The sequence below is a fragment of the Rutilus rutilus genome (assembly GCF_951802725.1).
Source record: "Rutilus rutilus genome assembly, chromosome: 10".
Classification (NCBI taxonomy): Eukaryota; Metazoa; Chordata; class Actinopteri; order Cypriniformes; family Leuciscidae; genus Rutilus; species Rutilus rutilus.
Window position 1 is genome coordinate 4941113 of NC_140215.1, and position 17508 is coordinate 4958620.

A 17508-nucleotide genomic window follows, 5' to 3' on the forward strand; every position below is an offset into this window, starting at 1 on the left:
CTGATGATCTCACAAACAAACAGCAGTGTGCATCTGTGCATCTGCATCTCTTACCAGCATCACATTCATTCTTGTTGAAGGAGAGGAGCGTGGTTCCCTCCGGACAGGCACAGGTGTATCCACCCGGCCGCAGCAAACACAGGTGACTGCAGGCATCCTGACAGGGGTTGAGCACTGCAAGAGAGAGTCAGCAATGATTTATTCCGTCACAGAAAATTGACCCACCAGTATTTTAAATAATTCACCAAAGATGTGATTATATATAGCCTATATTTAAGGTTTGTAACTATCAATTTAATAGTATTAGGTTTAAGCCTTTTTTGCTTTTAAATTAGGCAATAAATAATGTCAGATCTATCCTTTATTCCATCAAAATTCATAAAAAGGAGAAAATAATAAGATAAATGAGTACCTTTCATTTGTTAAGTATTTCATTCAATGAATTATGCAAATATAGGCTTTAACACATGAATTGTTGATGTTTCAAATTTCCAGCAAAAACAACTATATCGTGATATACAGTTTACTGTTCATACTAGGATATAAGATAACATTTAATTTGCTAGGAACACTCCTTCAGCACAATGTGGTATTGAATTTAAATGAAAGGGCTGCTTAACCCCTTTCTCTGCACCCCCGATTTTTGCAAGGGAGGCATTAATGGCATACCCAAAATAAAAAGGTTGATGCTCATAAGCCGTTCTGAATAGACACATAACCAACATAATTAGAAAGCCAACACTTGAGAGTTTATAGTTCAAGACTCAGAATTACTCTGACTGTTATTAATGTGGAGATATATAATCTCAAACATAAAATAAAAATATTAACAAAATATTTTAAATGTATACAAAATTTTACGTGGTTGTAGTGTAGAAACTTAGAAATACAATGAAGCAGAAGCCACAAGTGTGGTCATGCTTCATTTCAATTCTGAAGATGTTATCTCTAAAAATATGAATTTTATGAAACATTTTCAAAGACCATGTCATGTGTGTTTTTAGAGAAGGCTAATAAAAAATATATATTGCCCCCTGTAAGCTCTCTTGCGGTCTATTGTCTATGTCTGGTGTGTCAAATTGCCTCATTCATGTTTCTATTGTTATCACTCGACAAACCTTTCACACCTTTGCTGGGTATGATACAATTTTTATTTTTTTTGCCATTAATTAGCCTTCTGGCATTACATGGCTTTCCCAAAAAAACAAACAATTATTAACACTTTTGACAAAATACAAGATTATCATCAAGCTACATAAGACCATTTATACGGTTAATACTATGCTTTTCCTCAAAACTCACTTTAAACCACCAATGAGTGTTTGCAATAACTTCCAATTGTGATCTAATGTGGATTTTGGTCATATATTGTTGAAATATGTTTCTTTTAATAAGTTGTTGTCTCACCTGAGTGGTTGTGTCGGTGCTGTTGGTAGATGCGTACTTGAGTCAGCCAGGGGTTTATGGTCAACACCTTCACCTTGTCTCCTTTCCCAAACTTATCTTTTTTCCACACTTCTCCCTTTTCTTTAGTCGTCCAGTACACATGGCCCTCGAACACATCCAGACTGTAGGGATGCCCGATGTCTGCAATGAAAACAAACGTGTGAACGACGGCCATTCAAAAGTTTGAGATGTTCCCGGTCTTATGCTCCAGTGTCTCACCTCCTGATATGATAATTTGCCGGTCTGTTCCATCCACTTTCATGGACTCGATGATGTTCTCTTTTGAGTCGCACCAGTAGATCCGGTTTTCATTCAGGTAGTCCAAAGCTAAACCGGTAGGCCAGCCCAGATCTTCATCTAACAGCACCTCTCTGTGCTGCCCATCCATCCACGCCACCTCAATCGTGGGCTTTCTGCCCCAGTCGGTCCAGAACATCTTCCTATAATAATATATACATGCACAAAATGATGCTCATTAATGACAGTTCGGAAGAATCAGGGCTCCCACAGCTTACACTCTTAAAAATAAAAGTCCAAAAGGGAGTTTTCGCAGCGATGCCATAGAAGAACCAGAACCTTTTAGTGAACAGTTCTTAAAAAAAAAAAAAAATCTTAGTGTGAACATTTAGAAAATCAGAAGAACCTTTTTTTCCACTATAAATAACCTTTTGTGAAACGGAAAGGTTTCATGGATGTTAAAGCCAATTCAAACCGACAGACGGCAACAGATAATTTGTCGGATCAGTGTGTCTGTTGGAGCAAGTTTTCAGTGATTAAACATGTCTGAGAAGTGAGGTACTGTAATCTGGTGACTGTCCACGTTGGTCTGTGAATTGGCCATTAAAAGTTGTTCCTGAAACCAATTAATGCCAATAAAGAACCTTTTATTTTTAAGAGTGATGATCAATATATTTTCAATGTTTCCTCCACACTGTTTCAGACCAGTTCACTAACGAAACACTCTAATTGAGAACTGATTTGACTATTCATAGAAAAGAATCGGTACAAAAAGAACGATTCACTTACAAATCTCTACATAAGCTCAACAAAAGAGCATTATCTAGCCAAAAACATTTCTACAATATAACTTAAAATATATTTTTGTTTATTTAATTACCATGGCTTCTCCAGACCTGAAAATCACAATTTAAAAATTGCCAGATATTTCCACACAACAAAAAAATTGTTTCATCAGTATTTTTGTCTTGGTTTCCCGTATAAATAGGTGTATAAATCAAGATTTAAGACATTTACATGAGATGCAAACATAACATAAGATAAAAAGAAAAAACAAGTATTTTTTCCCTTTGAATTAATCTTTTATTTTTCTTATCCCATTGGCAGATATTTGTTCTTGTTTTAAGCATAAATCAATTCATTTTGATAAGTTTTTCAGAAACAAGACTTTTCATCTTATCTCATTTTGCATCTCAAGTAAATGTATCTTGATCTAAGAATGTTGAGATAGTTGTACGGGAAAAAGGACAAAAATACAAAGTAAGAAAATAATTTTTCGCAGTGCAGGATAGTCATAACCATGCATCCCTTAAGACTGCCCACTGAATTTTTCAATTCCAAGTGAGCAGTTATATATCCATGTTCTTACCCTAGACCAGGGTTGACCACAATAGCAGCCGGCTGATCAAGATCAGTGTGAATTAACCACTTTCTGTAACGTCCATCCAGTTTAGCCACTTCGATTCTATTAGTCCCAGCATCCGTCCAGTAAATATGGCTATATATAATGAAAAAGACAAAACGCATAGCAGATAGATATTTATTTTTCTGGAACTGTTTGCATCAGACCTCCTCAAGTAAAGTGAAGTTTAGAAAAGCAGTGCACAAACCCTCCAATCCAGTCCACAGCGATGCCATCAGGACTGGAGATGTATCTGAGGTCCAGGTCCACCTCTTTTACAGGATTATTTCCATGGTCATCAAACGTGGTCATATACGCCCTCTTGATCGAGCCGAACTCAGAGCCTCGTCCCAACACTGTCCAGTACACTATACCTGAAAATCATTATGCTTCAGTTTGCATTCATAAACCTGATTATAGAAACAAGAAGATAAAACAGTGCAACAGTGATCATGTTTTCAGGAACTTAGGACGGTATGGTAGGAATTTCAAAACATTCTTCAATAAAGATTTCAAGTCACAAACTAATAAGCGTCAAGATGATTCGCAATGTTACAATCTTTAAGTAGAAGCAAAATGGAATTTGAAAATCAGAAAAAAAGTGTATTCCTCTATAGAGAAATAATTGTATTCCTGTTTTATTGTGCTGTAAATTATGCTTCCTTGTGCTGCATCTGCATCAAAACATATATGTGATATCCCGTGAATAGTGCCTTACTGAGACCGAGGCCTTCTGGGTCCCACAGGTAGTCCAGTGCCTGAATGTGCTCTGCATTATCCACATAATCAGAGTACTGTGCAGACGAGAGATTAAAGCGACGGATGCGCACATTATCAGGCAATAACAACACGGGAGGATTTCCTGAGGAAAAAAGAAACAGAAAACAAAAGAAACAACAGGAGAGTGAGAAAGGGACACATTGAATTAGGACGTCACAGCCTGTCTGTTTATGATCACGATAATTAATTAAAATAGTATGATAGCAAATACCAGTTTGCAATATCAAGCAGTATAACGTTTTGTTTTTGTACGGCTAAAATAACTGGAAACGAATAACACTGGAAGTCAAATTCAAGTTACAAATGGCCACATCCGCTCTTACATTAAGAATATGGTGGATCGACATTAGACAATTGACCATTTTTCCTGCAAAATGTAGCTAAAAGTTTTGCTAATGTGACTGCACCTTAAAGGAAAATGCCGACTTTTTGGGACTTTAGCTTATTCACCGTATCCCCCAGAGTTAGATAAGTCTATACATACCTTTCTCATCTCCGTGCGTGCCGTAACTCTGTCTGACGCACCCACTGCTAGCCTAGCTTAGCACAAAGACTGGAGGTAAACGGCTCCAGCTAGCATATTGCTCACAATAAGTGACAAAATAACGCTAACATTTTCCTATTTACATATTGTTGTGATTTGTATAGTCACAGCGTGTACGAATAACAAGGTCATATGAGACACAGCCATCTTCTAACCGTATACATACTGGGAACTATATTCTCAGAAGGCGAAGCACTGCTACTTGGGCGGAGTGATCAGTAGCGAGTTATTATTAGCTAGTAGCGAGCAAATCACTCCGCCCAAATAGCAGTGCTTCGCCTTCTGAGAATATAGTTCCCAGTATGTATACGACTATACAAATCACAACACGTAAATAGGAAAATGTTGGCATTATTTTGTCTTTGTGCTAAGCTAGGCTAGTGGTAGGTGCGTCAGACAGAGTTACGGCACGCACGGATATGAGAAAGGTATGTATGGACTTATCTAACTCTGGGGGATACGGTGAACAAGCTAAAGTCCCAAAAAGTCGGTGTGTTCCTTTAAGGCAGCAGCCTACCTGAAATGATTGACACTTTGATGATTTTCAACGATTTGAAACGCTCTACATAAACAGCAACTCACAAATGTGCATCAATTTAATAGCGTTTGGAAATAGCAGGTTGCCAAGCTAACACCTCGATAATCTAAAAAAATATGTCTAAAACCAACAAATATTGGATAAAAGTCATTTTCAGTCATTCTCAAAAATGTTATCAATACTTTTCAGTACTAAATAATTATATTTATATTGATATTTTTATATTTGTCATCAACATTTCTATATTTTTTCCAATAAGCTTACTGTAGTGCGTTATAGAATTGCCAAAATTTCCTAAATGTGGACAATATAATGCAAGCACTGTAAAAAGTTTTGCCACAAACTCAACTCCGTCATGCTGATATCACGAGACGGCTTTTCACCTCAACGAGAAATATTGTCACATTTTAATATCATGTCATGAGATCTCAGCCTTTCAAGAACACACCTATGTTACTAGCTCACTAGGTTTCAGAAACAAATGCATAGAACGCTACAAATGACAAAGGTGAAAGATGCAGATGTCCATAGAAAGAGCCCCTGACAGAAGAACGGTATAAGAGGCCATAGAAGGTAAAAAAGGAGGATAAATAATCCCAGAGAGAAATAATAAAACTGCAGGCCTCACCCTCAGCGGCGCATTCGACTCCTGGCTGCTCTCCCACTGATCGAAAGCCTTCAGCGCAGAAACACTCGTAAGTGCCCTTAGTGTTCCTGCACTGCTGCGGACACATCCCGTAAATCTCACACTCGTTCACATCTGCAGATGGGGACAAAACACTTCACATTACACATTCAGTGTATTTTTAACAATCGCTAGGACACATTTCTCAAGACCCTACTTTTTCAAGACCCTTCACACAGTTCTCCTAACCAACTTTCAGCAGTTAATTTCACATTCATAATAAAACTACCAAAACACTTAATATATGTCTCGAATCAACTCATTCTTCCATAACACTAGCAAAGGTTGTCACCCAGCAAACACACTTTACTATATATTACTATAAAACAATGACCTGCTAACAACAGGTAGCATCTATTGACACTTCTCTACTGTTTCAAATTCACTGCGATGCATGTTGTCACAGTAGAAAATTCTTTACGGTTTCCACTTTTGTCTAGATGGTCGTGAAATTAAAAAAGCGAGCGAAGTTTTGAGATATGGATCCTTGAAATAAAATTGTAACACCTGTGTAAGTGTTCAGCAACATCTAATTGTTTTAGCTTTGGAATATATTTCAGTATAGTATCAATGTAGAAAAGCTTCAAATTACGGATAAATTAATTGTTTATTAATAATTAATAAAATGAAAAAATTATTTTTAACTCATGTTTTTTTTACAAGTTTGGAACTGAAGTTTAACAGTTTTGAAAAAAGTGTGTAAACGTGTAAATTGGCCTGTAGCTACACAGAGTTTTGGTGTCACAGAAAAGATTTAATTTAATTTGAAAGTAAAAGTCACTGAATGCATTCAGTACTAAAACTTACTAAGTCTTTTAACTTATAATGTTGTGCATGGACGGCATGTGCTTCTTATGTTGCTCTCATCCAGACAGAAAAGATTCCATGAAAAGGACAGAATATAAAAAAAACTGAATTGTGATTTGAGTTTTTGAAACAGATCAGTCGCTGAAACCCCTGCAGGAGTTCCCGTTGTCCTGGCCGGCTTCCGGAATGCCTCTATATAAGCCTGTTTTATTGTAAATATTGAGGTCTTCTAATAAAGAAAGTATTAAGATGACATCACAAACCATCGCAGGTGTTCTTGTCCTCCGGGTTAGGTTTATATCCAGGTCTACAAGAGCAAATGAAGCCTCTGGTCGACAAATCTGTGCAGTTATGCTCACACAGATTCTCACTGCATGAGCGCCCATGGCCGTCGTCTGACCAAGAGAGATGAAGAAACGTTACAAAAACAAGATTTTTTGTTAGTATAAATCGTCATCCACTATTGTTCATGCAAGAAAGAAGATAATGAACAACATAAGGGTGAGTAAATGAAGAAAACTCACAGCAGCCAAGCTCGTCGGTCTGGTCTTCGCAGTCGTCATAGTCGTCGCAGGCGTACTGCTCAGGAATGCAGTGACCGTTTCCACATTTATACTCATCTGCAGAGCAGGGTCCGTGTGTGGGAGTCACACCTGAGCAATCATTCACACAAAGCAGGGTGTTTTAACACGCTACAGTTTCAATTGAATTTGGGGAATTAAAACGGGTACATATTACATATAGTCAGCATAATAAATGCTAGTCTGTATGATGTGAAAATCTGTTGACTGGCCATCACTCACAATGCTCCGCCCTCTCGTCGGTTCCATCACCGCAGTCATCTATAGAGTTGCAGAGCTCGTGACTGTAGATGCAGCGGGTGTTATCGCAACGGAAACGGAACGGAGGATCGCACGAGATGTCCACTGAGGAGACAAGACACGTGACGTTTGTACATGTTAAAACTGTTCTACGTATAAAATGGCTGGGTTATATAGCTGATATACTTGCAAATTAACTAGAAATATACTAGTTGGATAGGACTTTATGCACTTTAAAAATTTCAAGGGTTATATAGGGATAGATGGATGTGATCGATTGGATGACATGATGGATGTGATTGATTGGATGGATGGATGAATGTGATCGAATGGATGGATGGATGGATGGATGGATGAATGTGATCGAATGGATGGATGGATGGATAGATAGATAGATAGATAGTAAGACAGACAGATAGATAGACAGATATATAGTAAGATAGATAGATAGATAGATAGATAGATAGATAGATAGATAGATAGATAGATAGTAAGATAGATAGATAGATAGATAGTAAGACAGACAGATAGATAGATAGACAGATAGATAGATAGATAGATAGATAGATAGATAGATAGATAGATAGTAAGACAGACAGATAGATAGATAGATAGATACAGTAGATAGATAGTAAGACAGACAGATAGATAGACAGATAGATAGATAGGAAAATAGATAGATAGACAGATAGATAGTAAGACAGACAGATAGATAGACAGACAGATAGATAGATAGACAGACAGACAGACAGATAGATAGATAGATAGATAGATAGATAGATAGATAGATAGATAGATAGATAGATAGATAGATAGATAGATAGATAGATAGATAGTAAGACAGACAGATAGATAGATAGATAGATAGATAGATAGTAAGACAGACAGATAGATAGACAGATAGATAGATAGATAGATAGATAGATAGATAGATAGATGATAGATTGATAGATTGATAGATAGATAGATAGATAGATAGATAGATAGATAGATAGATAGATAGATAGATAGATAGATAGATAGATAGATAGATAGATAGATAGATAGATAGGTTTCTCACAGCAGAGATGTAGTTGCTCATCTGAATTATCTCCACAGTCATTATCTCCGTCACATATCCAGTGCTGCTGCACACACACGTGGTTCTTACACTCAAACAGGAAGGGTGGACAGTAGGTGCTGTTCGGGTAGCGTGCGGCTGAAATGTGGACACACACACACACACACACACACACAACTCAACATACATTTCCATAATACATTTAGCATTTGGCATATGAAAGCGTCTAACATTGCATTCAAACAATCATCTTTTGATTTGGGTTCCTTGCCACAGTCGTCTCAGGCTTTCTCAGTTGGGGTTTAAAAGAAAAGACACTTAATATTCAATAGTATTATTAATTTGACTGCACTGACAATATCAGATGGGAACAAAACTTGACTCCAGCTGAATAACGACACTTTTGTCTTCTGTAGTGCTACTTAGAGCTGAATTAAACTCAATTCATAATTATTGAACTGAACTGAACTGAACCAACACTGAACTGACTTGAGCTGAATAATTACACTATTGGCTCTATGCACGTTTTCCACGTTTTGTCTCAGCCCGCCCCGCTACATCCGGTGCTGCGTCAGAAGCCATTGTTGCATTCGGTGGAGATAATGGCAAATTACCCTCGCTGTTCACAAGAACTTCCAGCGGTTAACGTGAATGATGTTAACTGAGATTAACTGGCTGAGATTCTACCGGACATACGTCAGCATCGTTCGTGCATAGAGCGTATTGACTTTTTAGAGCTCTTCACAGCAGAATGTGAATGTGTCTTATATTTGATGAAGTGTGCATCATTGATCATTATTTTCCTGTTTATTACTGCGAAGCTGCTTTGAAACAATCTGTGTTGTACTTAGAATTATATAAATAAAGGTGACTTGACTTCAGTTGGACTCAAACCCATTTGGCATTGCTAGTGCCAAGGCTTAATGTTTAAGCTACAGGGATGCTGCTCAACAGGTTCCTGATCTTATTGTGAATGATTCATCAGTGTAAGTTTGTCTTTGTAATCTTTAATCAAAATGTAAAATTTTCATGAGTTTCTAAGGCCAAGATATTCCCTAGTTTCCATACCAGTGGGAACAGTTACAGATGCACAACCCTTTTGGACTCTAGAGGGCGCTACAATATAATCCACAGATGTCTTGTTCTCAGGTGCATTTCCAGAATTAAAACAGATAAAAAACGTGGCACACTCACGACAGGAGCTTTCATCGGTGAAGTCGAGACAGTCAGCGTTGCCGTCACATTTGAAGCGCTCGGAGATGCAGTGGCCGCTACCGCACTGGAAGTAACCCGGGTGACAGGTCCGCAGCTCTGAAACACATTCATCCAACAAAGAATAAAGCCAATCTCTCTCAATCCTCCATGGAGAATGAATTATGCACACTTCCTGTAAGTCATTCACAAGGTATCCAGGCGCACAAATGCATTGAGATATCACCCACTGAGGATCAATCTGTGATAAAAAGACAGTATTATGATGTTGAACATGTCGGCTAGTGCCACGGCCACACTCTTTCTCTCTCCATCTGTCTTTTGATGGCCTTTCCTTTCTGCTGTCTCTTCTTTTCTTTCACTCACCACAGTCTCTCTCGTCAGAGTTGTCCTCGCAGTCGTTGTCATGGTCACACACCCAGCGGTCAGGAATGCAGTGCAGGTTGTCGCAGCGGTACTCGCTCTCAGTGCACGGACGAGGGGCTGTGGACGCATAAGAAGCGTGTCAGTCTGACACACATGAACATACATAAAAGGCAGACAGGCCAATAAAGCAATAAGGCCCAAGCGGCTGTTGGTCACAGTGATTTACCACAAGTAAGGGGCGTTCTTAAGCATGAAGAATGCCTAAAACCCTCTTAACTGTGGTAAAATTATTGTTGAACAAACAATACAGCAATTTTGTGCACTGAAATGCTACTAATTTTGTCAGAATGTTCAGAGAACATTCAAAAGTAATGTTCCCATAATGTTTTTCAAAATGAAGACATAGATTGTTCCTTTAACATTCATATAACCGAGAAAAAAGTTTTTAAAAGTCCCCCTCTGGTGAAAATCAAGCTTTTAATGATGTTTATATGTCTATGTGGTGTTTTTAATCTGCTTTAAGACAAACCATGTGCAAATTCATAAGTCGACGCCATTGCTGGGTAGTTTCGCTTTAAAACTGCAGTGAATCAAAGACAGTCTCAAAAACGCGTTTGAAATCGTTGACGTCACAAACTACCGTGTAACCAATCACGACAATGTGTGATCGTCACTGAGTGGATCTCTGAGCTGGAGTGAGTGAGTTGAGGCGGGGCTAATTTGCATATTCATTGAACCGTGTATACTTAATGAGGCAAGTGTGTAAAGTGACATTCAAGCTATTTTAAGGCGTTTGAAAAACGTTTAAATATGTCATTTTGGTGATCAAAGACGAGTTTTAAGGGATAAAATTATTGACTACAGGGAGACATTTAGAACATTCAGAAATAACATTTTCATAATGTTAGTAAAATGCTTAAGAAAGTTGTTAGCTTGGGAAGTGGCGCAATGGCCCAAGATCTGGCACTTCAAAAAAGAATAGTTCCGGCATAACGCAATAATATAGTATGTCTAGTGAACAGCAATGTTTCACAAAGTGCTTATAAGGCCAAAACGCAGCAGAAACACGACCTGAAGCGTTTAAGTAAAGCACAACAAGCCTCTGACACAGATGAGGGCGATGATTAGGCTGTGCTTCACTGTCTCAGGATTACATCTGATGAGCTACGGCTTGCCCTTCAGCAAGAGGACCATTTTTCGGAGGTGAGTTCATAGCTGAATTCATCAGGGGAATGACCCGCGTTCACCACCCCCGCAGATCTTCTGCAGGGAGGAGAAAGTGCTGAAAAAATCAGCGCTCCTTCCAACATGCCGCTCAAAGGTTTAGCGCAGACCATTTGTCAACCTTTCACACCTTCACAGCACCTCGTCTGCCATCACGTCGTCTCCTCCACGCTTTCTGTCTTTCCAATTTGTTCCCATCAAATATTTCTTCCATCTCTTTACTGTTACTGTTTCTCTGGTAAGCAGGGGCTTGACGTTAACTTTTTTGCTCACCAGCCACTGTGACTAGAAGTTTTCCGAAGTTACTAGCCACTCAACATTTTCACAGGCCACAATCTTGACATCGATACCATAGGGAAAAACTGCCATATGGATATATTTTAACATTATCTCATAATTTGGGAGCAGGAATATTAGGCTGCTGTCACTTTAAGACCTGATACACAGATCCATTACACTGTTACACATGCGTTTTCTTTCTCAACTGTTTACGTTCACTTAAAACATAACTGATTCGGTTTATGTGACTCGCCAAGACCGACATTTTGTGTTTAACTGTTTAAGTCTTTGGATGCGCACTTTGGATTTATAAAAATGATAAAATAAAATCAACTTTTGTATTCCACTGAACCACACAAGGGTGAGTAAATAATGATTTGGGGTAAACTATCCCTTTTGTTACCAATCAAACCATCCCTACTGTTTTTATATTGATCTGACCGAACACGAGAGGTCAGAGCTGCTACTCACTGCAGTTGTGTTCATCCGATCCGTCGCCGCAGTCATTGTCTCCGTCGCAGCGCCAGCGCAGGGGAATACACTGGTGGTTATCACAGCGGAAATCACCCGCCGGCTCACAGGTCAACTCCTCTGCAAACACAACAGACAACACAGGCTCACACAAACTTTAACACACAAGTTGAAGTTAAACAGAGTGGAAGTGGAGAGACTCAGTCACACAGACCTCAGTCTCATTGACAGAAAGTGCCAGTACATTAGCAGACACGTCTGATAAAGAAGACCTTATTTAACACCTAACGGTTTGTGCTTTAATGAAGACATGAAGATTACTGCTACGGAGAAAATGAGAGAAGAGGAGGAAATGGGGCCGAAAATATGCACATGGCAGAGAGGAGAGGAAGGTAGAGGAGTTGTAGGAACATCTGACCCGGACGGCACATTCTTACAGTCAGATTAGGGCGATCTCTCCTCTCTCTCCTCTCTGTGCAGGATGGCACTAATGGAGCGAGGAGGAGCTGATAAGACCCAGGAGAACCAGGGCTACATGTGTGTGTGTGTGTGTGTGTGTGTGTGTTTATGTGAACATCAGTCAGATCACTGACAAAAAATCTGTGAAATTTATGGTAAAAAAACAACAAAACTGCAGATGTGGTGCAACATTTTACGTTTTAAATACGTAAAGAATGTACAGTAAAAAATATATTTCTTTAACTGATATAATGTTAAAATTCCAACCCACTGAAGTATACGATATCTATGCTCTTATATACACGTTACAGTTAAACACAGGTGGTAATGAGAAAGCCACATGATGAATCAAAGCTCATCACCAGTTGCTTTTCCACAAACTGAGGTAATTCATATATTTTTTTACTGTATATTATATACCTATTGATCCTTAATAAAACAATACAAACATAATAACAACTGCACACACACACACACACACACACACACATTGGTGCCTGACACAGACATACCTAACACACACACATAAATCAGAGCTGTGGCCCCAGACAGGAGGAGGGGTCACCGAGGGCCCGTCCATCACAGAGAGACTGAACTAACACTCACTAATACGCTGGAGTGTGAGGGGATGAATAACTCAAACAAACACACACCACCCCAGCATTATATAACATCACTGATAATGGAGACAATGCAAAGTAATTTTACATGATACATTATATATAAAGTGCTTGGTCTTAATTGTAGTGTTTTTATGTCAGCATAAAAGAGAAATTGCAGTCGAATTTACTGCTATATTGTGGCGATTTTTAAGCTTCTGAGTGAAGCAGCTTATCGAACAAGGGGGAAAAAAGTAGGACGGGACTTGATTCTATCCATTGGTTGATTCGAATGTGAAAAGTGAGTGTTACATTTATTTAATGCTTTAAAAAGACAATTCAAATAAAAATTCACAATGAAAATAAATTGTCTAAACTTTTATAATTTTATTTTCTACGAATTTTAATATTACTTCTATTACAATTACTTAACTATTTCATTAATTGTTCATCAGTTGTAAGCACTGGTGTTTGTGAATAAAAAAGTCAAGTTTTGATTTGTGTGTTTGTCTGATGTCTCACCGCAGTCCTGTTCGTCGCTGTTGTCCCTGCAGTCGTTGTGTCCATTGCACACGGCCCACAGAGGAATGCAGCGATAGTTTGTCCTGCAGTCAAACTCTGTGTGATTGTCACATCTGTACGCTGAACCCACTGCAAACAACATCACACAAAACATTTAGAACAATGAAAAATACTGCAAAAGATTTAAGTTCACTTCGTACTGCAGCACAATTTCTCCTTTTTCTTCCTTTACTAATTTAAAGGTGCTCTTCTAAGCGATGTCACACGTTTTTTAGGCCAACTTTTTTTGTCACATACAGCAAACATCTCCTCACTATCCGCTAGCTGCCTGTCCCCTGAACACACTGTAAAAAAACGCGGTCTCTGTAGACTGCCCAGGCTCCACAAACGGCAACAAAAACAAACTGGCCCAGCCTGGACCACGAAACATAACAAACAGTGTTCCAGCCAATCACCGACAAGAATGATTTGACGGTGGGGGTTGGGGGGTTAGTGCGCGTGCACATGAAGGGGGGTGTGAGGAGTGGAGGAGAGAGAAGCATGAAGAGGGAAGTTAGCTAGAGGAGAGATGTCCTAGACAACGACAACGACTAGCGTTAAAAATGTATATTCTTGAGAATTTTGATATGGCCGACACACGACCAAAGAGACGACGTTCCGATGAACAAATAACAAAGAAGAAGGAACGCGCGAAGTCCCGAATTCACATCGGAAAAACGTTCAGAAGGTGGCGAGAACTCCGCCGGCAGAAGGGCTTCCAATCCGACATTCAGGTGGCTCTGTTTTTGCTGGACAGGTGGGCAAATCCAGTTTGGTTTTTCTAAATGGTTCATGACTGTTTCAGGAAGCACGGGAGGGAGGGGGAGGGGACGGGATGAGGAAGAGCGAGGGAGGGTCGAGCTAGCCTCCGTTTTGTTTGACAATACTTCGAACGTCAACAAGAAGTGACTTCACCCAACATCACTTAGAGCACCTTTAAGTGGTATGTAAATGTTTTTAACCGGTTGCATGTTTTATGTTTATATGGGTTTTTTTGTATGTCGTAACTTTGATGTATAACTTTATATGCAAACTCGACTGCCTATCCAGGACACTCCTGTAAAAGAGATTTTAATCTCAGTGAGTCTTCTCTCCTGGTTAAATAACGCTTCTATTAAACCAATGAATGCTGTAGCGTGTCAGCAACTCACTGCATTCGTCGATGGGCTCGTCGGAGTTGTCTCCACAGTCGTCATCCACGTCACATTTCCAGCTCTGCGGGATGCAGCGTCCGTTCCTGCACTTGAACTGTCCGGGTCTGCAGGTCCTGCTGGAACAGTGTGTGGGATCCTCGTCGGAGCCGTCGCCGCAGTCGTTCTCCCCGTCACACTGCCAGGCCTCAGAGATGCAGCGTTTATTAGCACACTGCCACTGATGCGACTCGCACTGATGCGTGGCTGACGGTACAGAAACAGAGGGAGATGCTTTAGCAACAGCCCAATCAAAAGCAAGTATCAGAATAGCTGTGTCGTTTTGAATGCAGTTTACATTTTATCATGCGGTTCAAACCTACAACCTGATTTTTAGCCACTAGGCCTTATCATCGGCTATAAACATTAGCCACGTTCACACAGTAATCCCAGTAAATTACTGTAAAATTACCAGAATGACTTTACCTGTAAATGGGTCAATGACGTATAAGGATTTTCGACAGGCCAATTTTAAAATACAAAAAAATAATAATACCTGTTGCAATTGGTCAAACATTAAGGATGTTGTGTACACCTAAATTCATTTAAAAAAAAATATTTAAGTGATTTTAGTGTTTTTTCATCTAGATGAATTGTCCGTAACCTTAAAAAATTTAATGTGGTGCGACCGTGATTTATCTTAAAATTAATTATTTTCTTTGACATGCTTAAATATTTTTTTACAAGTTCTTAGTAATTAAAGTGTTTAGAAACCAAGTATTTGCAGTTTTTGTAAATAATGATCTCATTTTTTGTTCTATAATTTCTCAGTTGCCTTCTTAAATCTAGTTAACAGACTTATTTTTCCTGTAAATCACATAAAACTGATAGAAATGTTTTAAAAATATCATTTACTAAAGCATACTATATCAGTGATTCATATTTCAGCCACAGAAATAAGATGTTTTATTTTAAATTTAATACAGTGATTGCTTTTATTGGTCGCACCACATGATGTTTTGACACTTAAAATAACAAAAAAAATAAAAATAAGTAAAGGTTTTTGAAAAGTTAAAGTGAGTACATACATGGGAGAGGTACTACAAATATACAGTATCTTTTTATGCATTTAAACCCGTTTTTGCCTGAAAAAATGCAATCGGACAGAAAATTTCGGCGTCATGTCATTGACCCAAATACACAAAAATGCTGTTTATAACGGTTACTGTTCATAACGGTGTTATGGCTTTTTACCGGTAAGAGACCATTCACACATCAACACCAAAATACCGGTAAATTCTATGATGTAACGCCCGTTTCACACATACTCCGTTTGCAGTGCGTATGCGGTGCGTATTTTTTTCCGTACCCATGTTAACAGGTTAGAGCTTCCACACTGCACGCGGTTGCAGTCCGTCGATGCGTTCCAGTTGCGGTGCGTATACAGCAGTGCAGAGATCGTTTCCGCACCGAGTCTATTTTTGCTGTGCTGCAAACGCTGAATTAAAGTGACAGCGCATGTTTCATGGTCAAAATGAACACAGATTGACCTAAAAATTTAGTAATTTCACCATAAATGCGATTAATTAAATAAAATGTAGTAATCTTAACATAAATGTATTTAATTAAATACTATTTTCACTTTAAGACCGGGGTAAAGCAAGGAAAACTACAATTTACCTCAACAAGGCGACATAATGAACGACACTTGTGGAGGTGGAAAAACAAATTCTTTGTGACATGCAAGATTTATTGTTTTAATTTAAATGCAAAAGAAAAGGCATGAGAGTCGGCTGTTTTTTATATAGCCTAAGTAGGCTACATGGTTAAATATTTGACCACTTGCTTGAGGAACTTAATAGAAGTAGAAGTAATGCATTGAATAATAGCCTACGTTGTTTAAATTGTGTTTAAATGTACATACGTTAGAGTGTATGTGTACAAAGAGAATCGCAATGCTGAGACGTTAAGACCAGGGTAAATCAAGGGAAAATACATATTTCAACAACACAACATAATGAACAACACTCGTCTCATTCGTGGAGGTGGAAAAACAAGTTCTTTGTGACATGCAAGATTTATTGTATAAAGATTTAAATTATGCAAAAGAAAGAGTAGCCTATATGAATCTGCTGTTTTTGTCAATTTTAAGTTTTGATTTAAAATGTAGTCTATGCGATTTTAATATAAGTACATGGTTAAATATTTTGCCACTTGCTTGAGCAACTTAATATATAATTATATAGAAGTAATGCAATGAAGTTTGTTTAAATTGTGTTTAAACGTGAATACGTCTATTAAAGAGTATATGTGTACAAAGAGAATCGCAATGCTGACAAAAAAACATTTTTTTTTTAATAAAATTTGCTGATAACTTATGGATTTGAAATACAATTTGTTTGTGGTACAGCCGGATCAGTTATGCACTGCAAACGCAGCTTATGTGAAAGCACTTTAGCGCGTGCTGCTCCTGCACCGCATACGCACTGCAACACGCACCGCACACGCACTGCACATGGAGTATGTGTGAAGCGGGCGTAAGTCATCGGAAAAATGCTTTAGTTTCACTATCTGTTCAATTTGACAAAATTTTCTGATGTCTGAGTGGCAGGCGTAAGGTGATGATCACACAGAATGTGTTTTTGCCCTTAAAAACATGAGATGAGCATAATAGTATCCAACTGCAAAGCCGCAGTGCTGATGAATGGAAAAGAAGGCAGGGTCTCGAGCGCGACACGCTGATAAAGCTGCGAGATGCGGCGCAACGGTCAAAGATGTCCATCTAGCTCACATTTACATAGAAAAGCTAAAAGCAAAAGGTTTTTGTTTGGTCCAAAAGCAGACTTCTTATGTCAGCACCTTCATTTTTTGTTCACACACAGCATCA

At 38.7% G+C, this 17508-nt stretch overlaps 1 protein-coding gene across 1 annotated transcript in view; it reads right to left on the reverse strand.

The window, feature by feature from the left end:
* Positions 1 to 17508, reverse strand: part of lrp2a (low density lipoprotein receptor-related protein 2a) — a 108880-nt gene that overhangs the window by 12165 nt on the left and 79207 nt on the right. Inside the window, exons 57-72 of the mRNA XM_084421580.1 lie at positions 14643 to 14888; positions 13453 to 13581; positions 11873 to 11992; positions 9899 to 10015; positions 9515 to 9631; positions 8321 to 8458; positions 7243 to 7365; positions 6964 to 7092; positions 6703 to 6834; positions 5576 to 5707; positions 3804 to 3947; positions 3294 to 3459; positions 3053 to 3181; positions 1666 to 1886; positions 1408 to 1587; positions 55 to 174 (exon numbers count right to left, since the gene is read on the reverse strand). Of these exons, the coding sequence (XP_084277706.1) occupies positions 55 to 174; positions 1408 to 1587; positions 1666 to 1886; positions 3053 to 3181; positions 3294 to 3459; positions 3804 to 3947; positions 5576 to 5707; positions 6703 to 6834; positions 6964 to 7092; positions 7243 to 7365; positions 8321 to 8458; positions 9515 to 9631; positions 9899 to 10015; positions 11873 to 11992; positions 13453 to 13581; positions 14643 to 14888 (2343 nt within the window). The remainder of the gene's footprint in view (positions 1 to 54; positions 175 to 1407; positions 1588 to 1665; positions 1887 to 3052; positions 3182 to 3293; positions 3460 to 3803; positions 3948 to 5575; positions 5708 to 6702; positions 6835 to 6963; positions 7093 to 7242; positions 7366 to 8320; positions 8459 to 9514; positions 9632 to 9898; positions 10016 to 11872; positions 11993 to 13452; positions 13582 to 14642; positions 14889 to 17508) is intronic.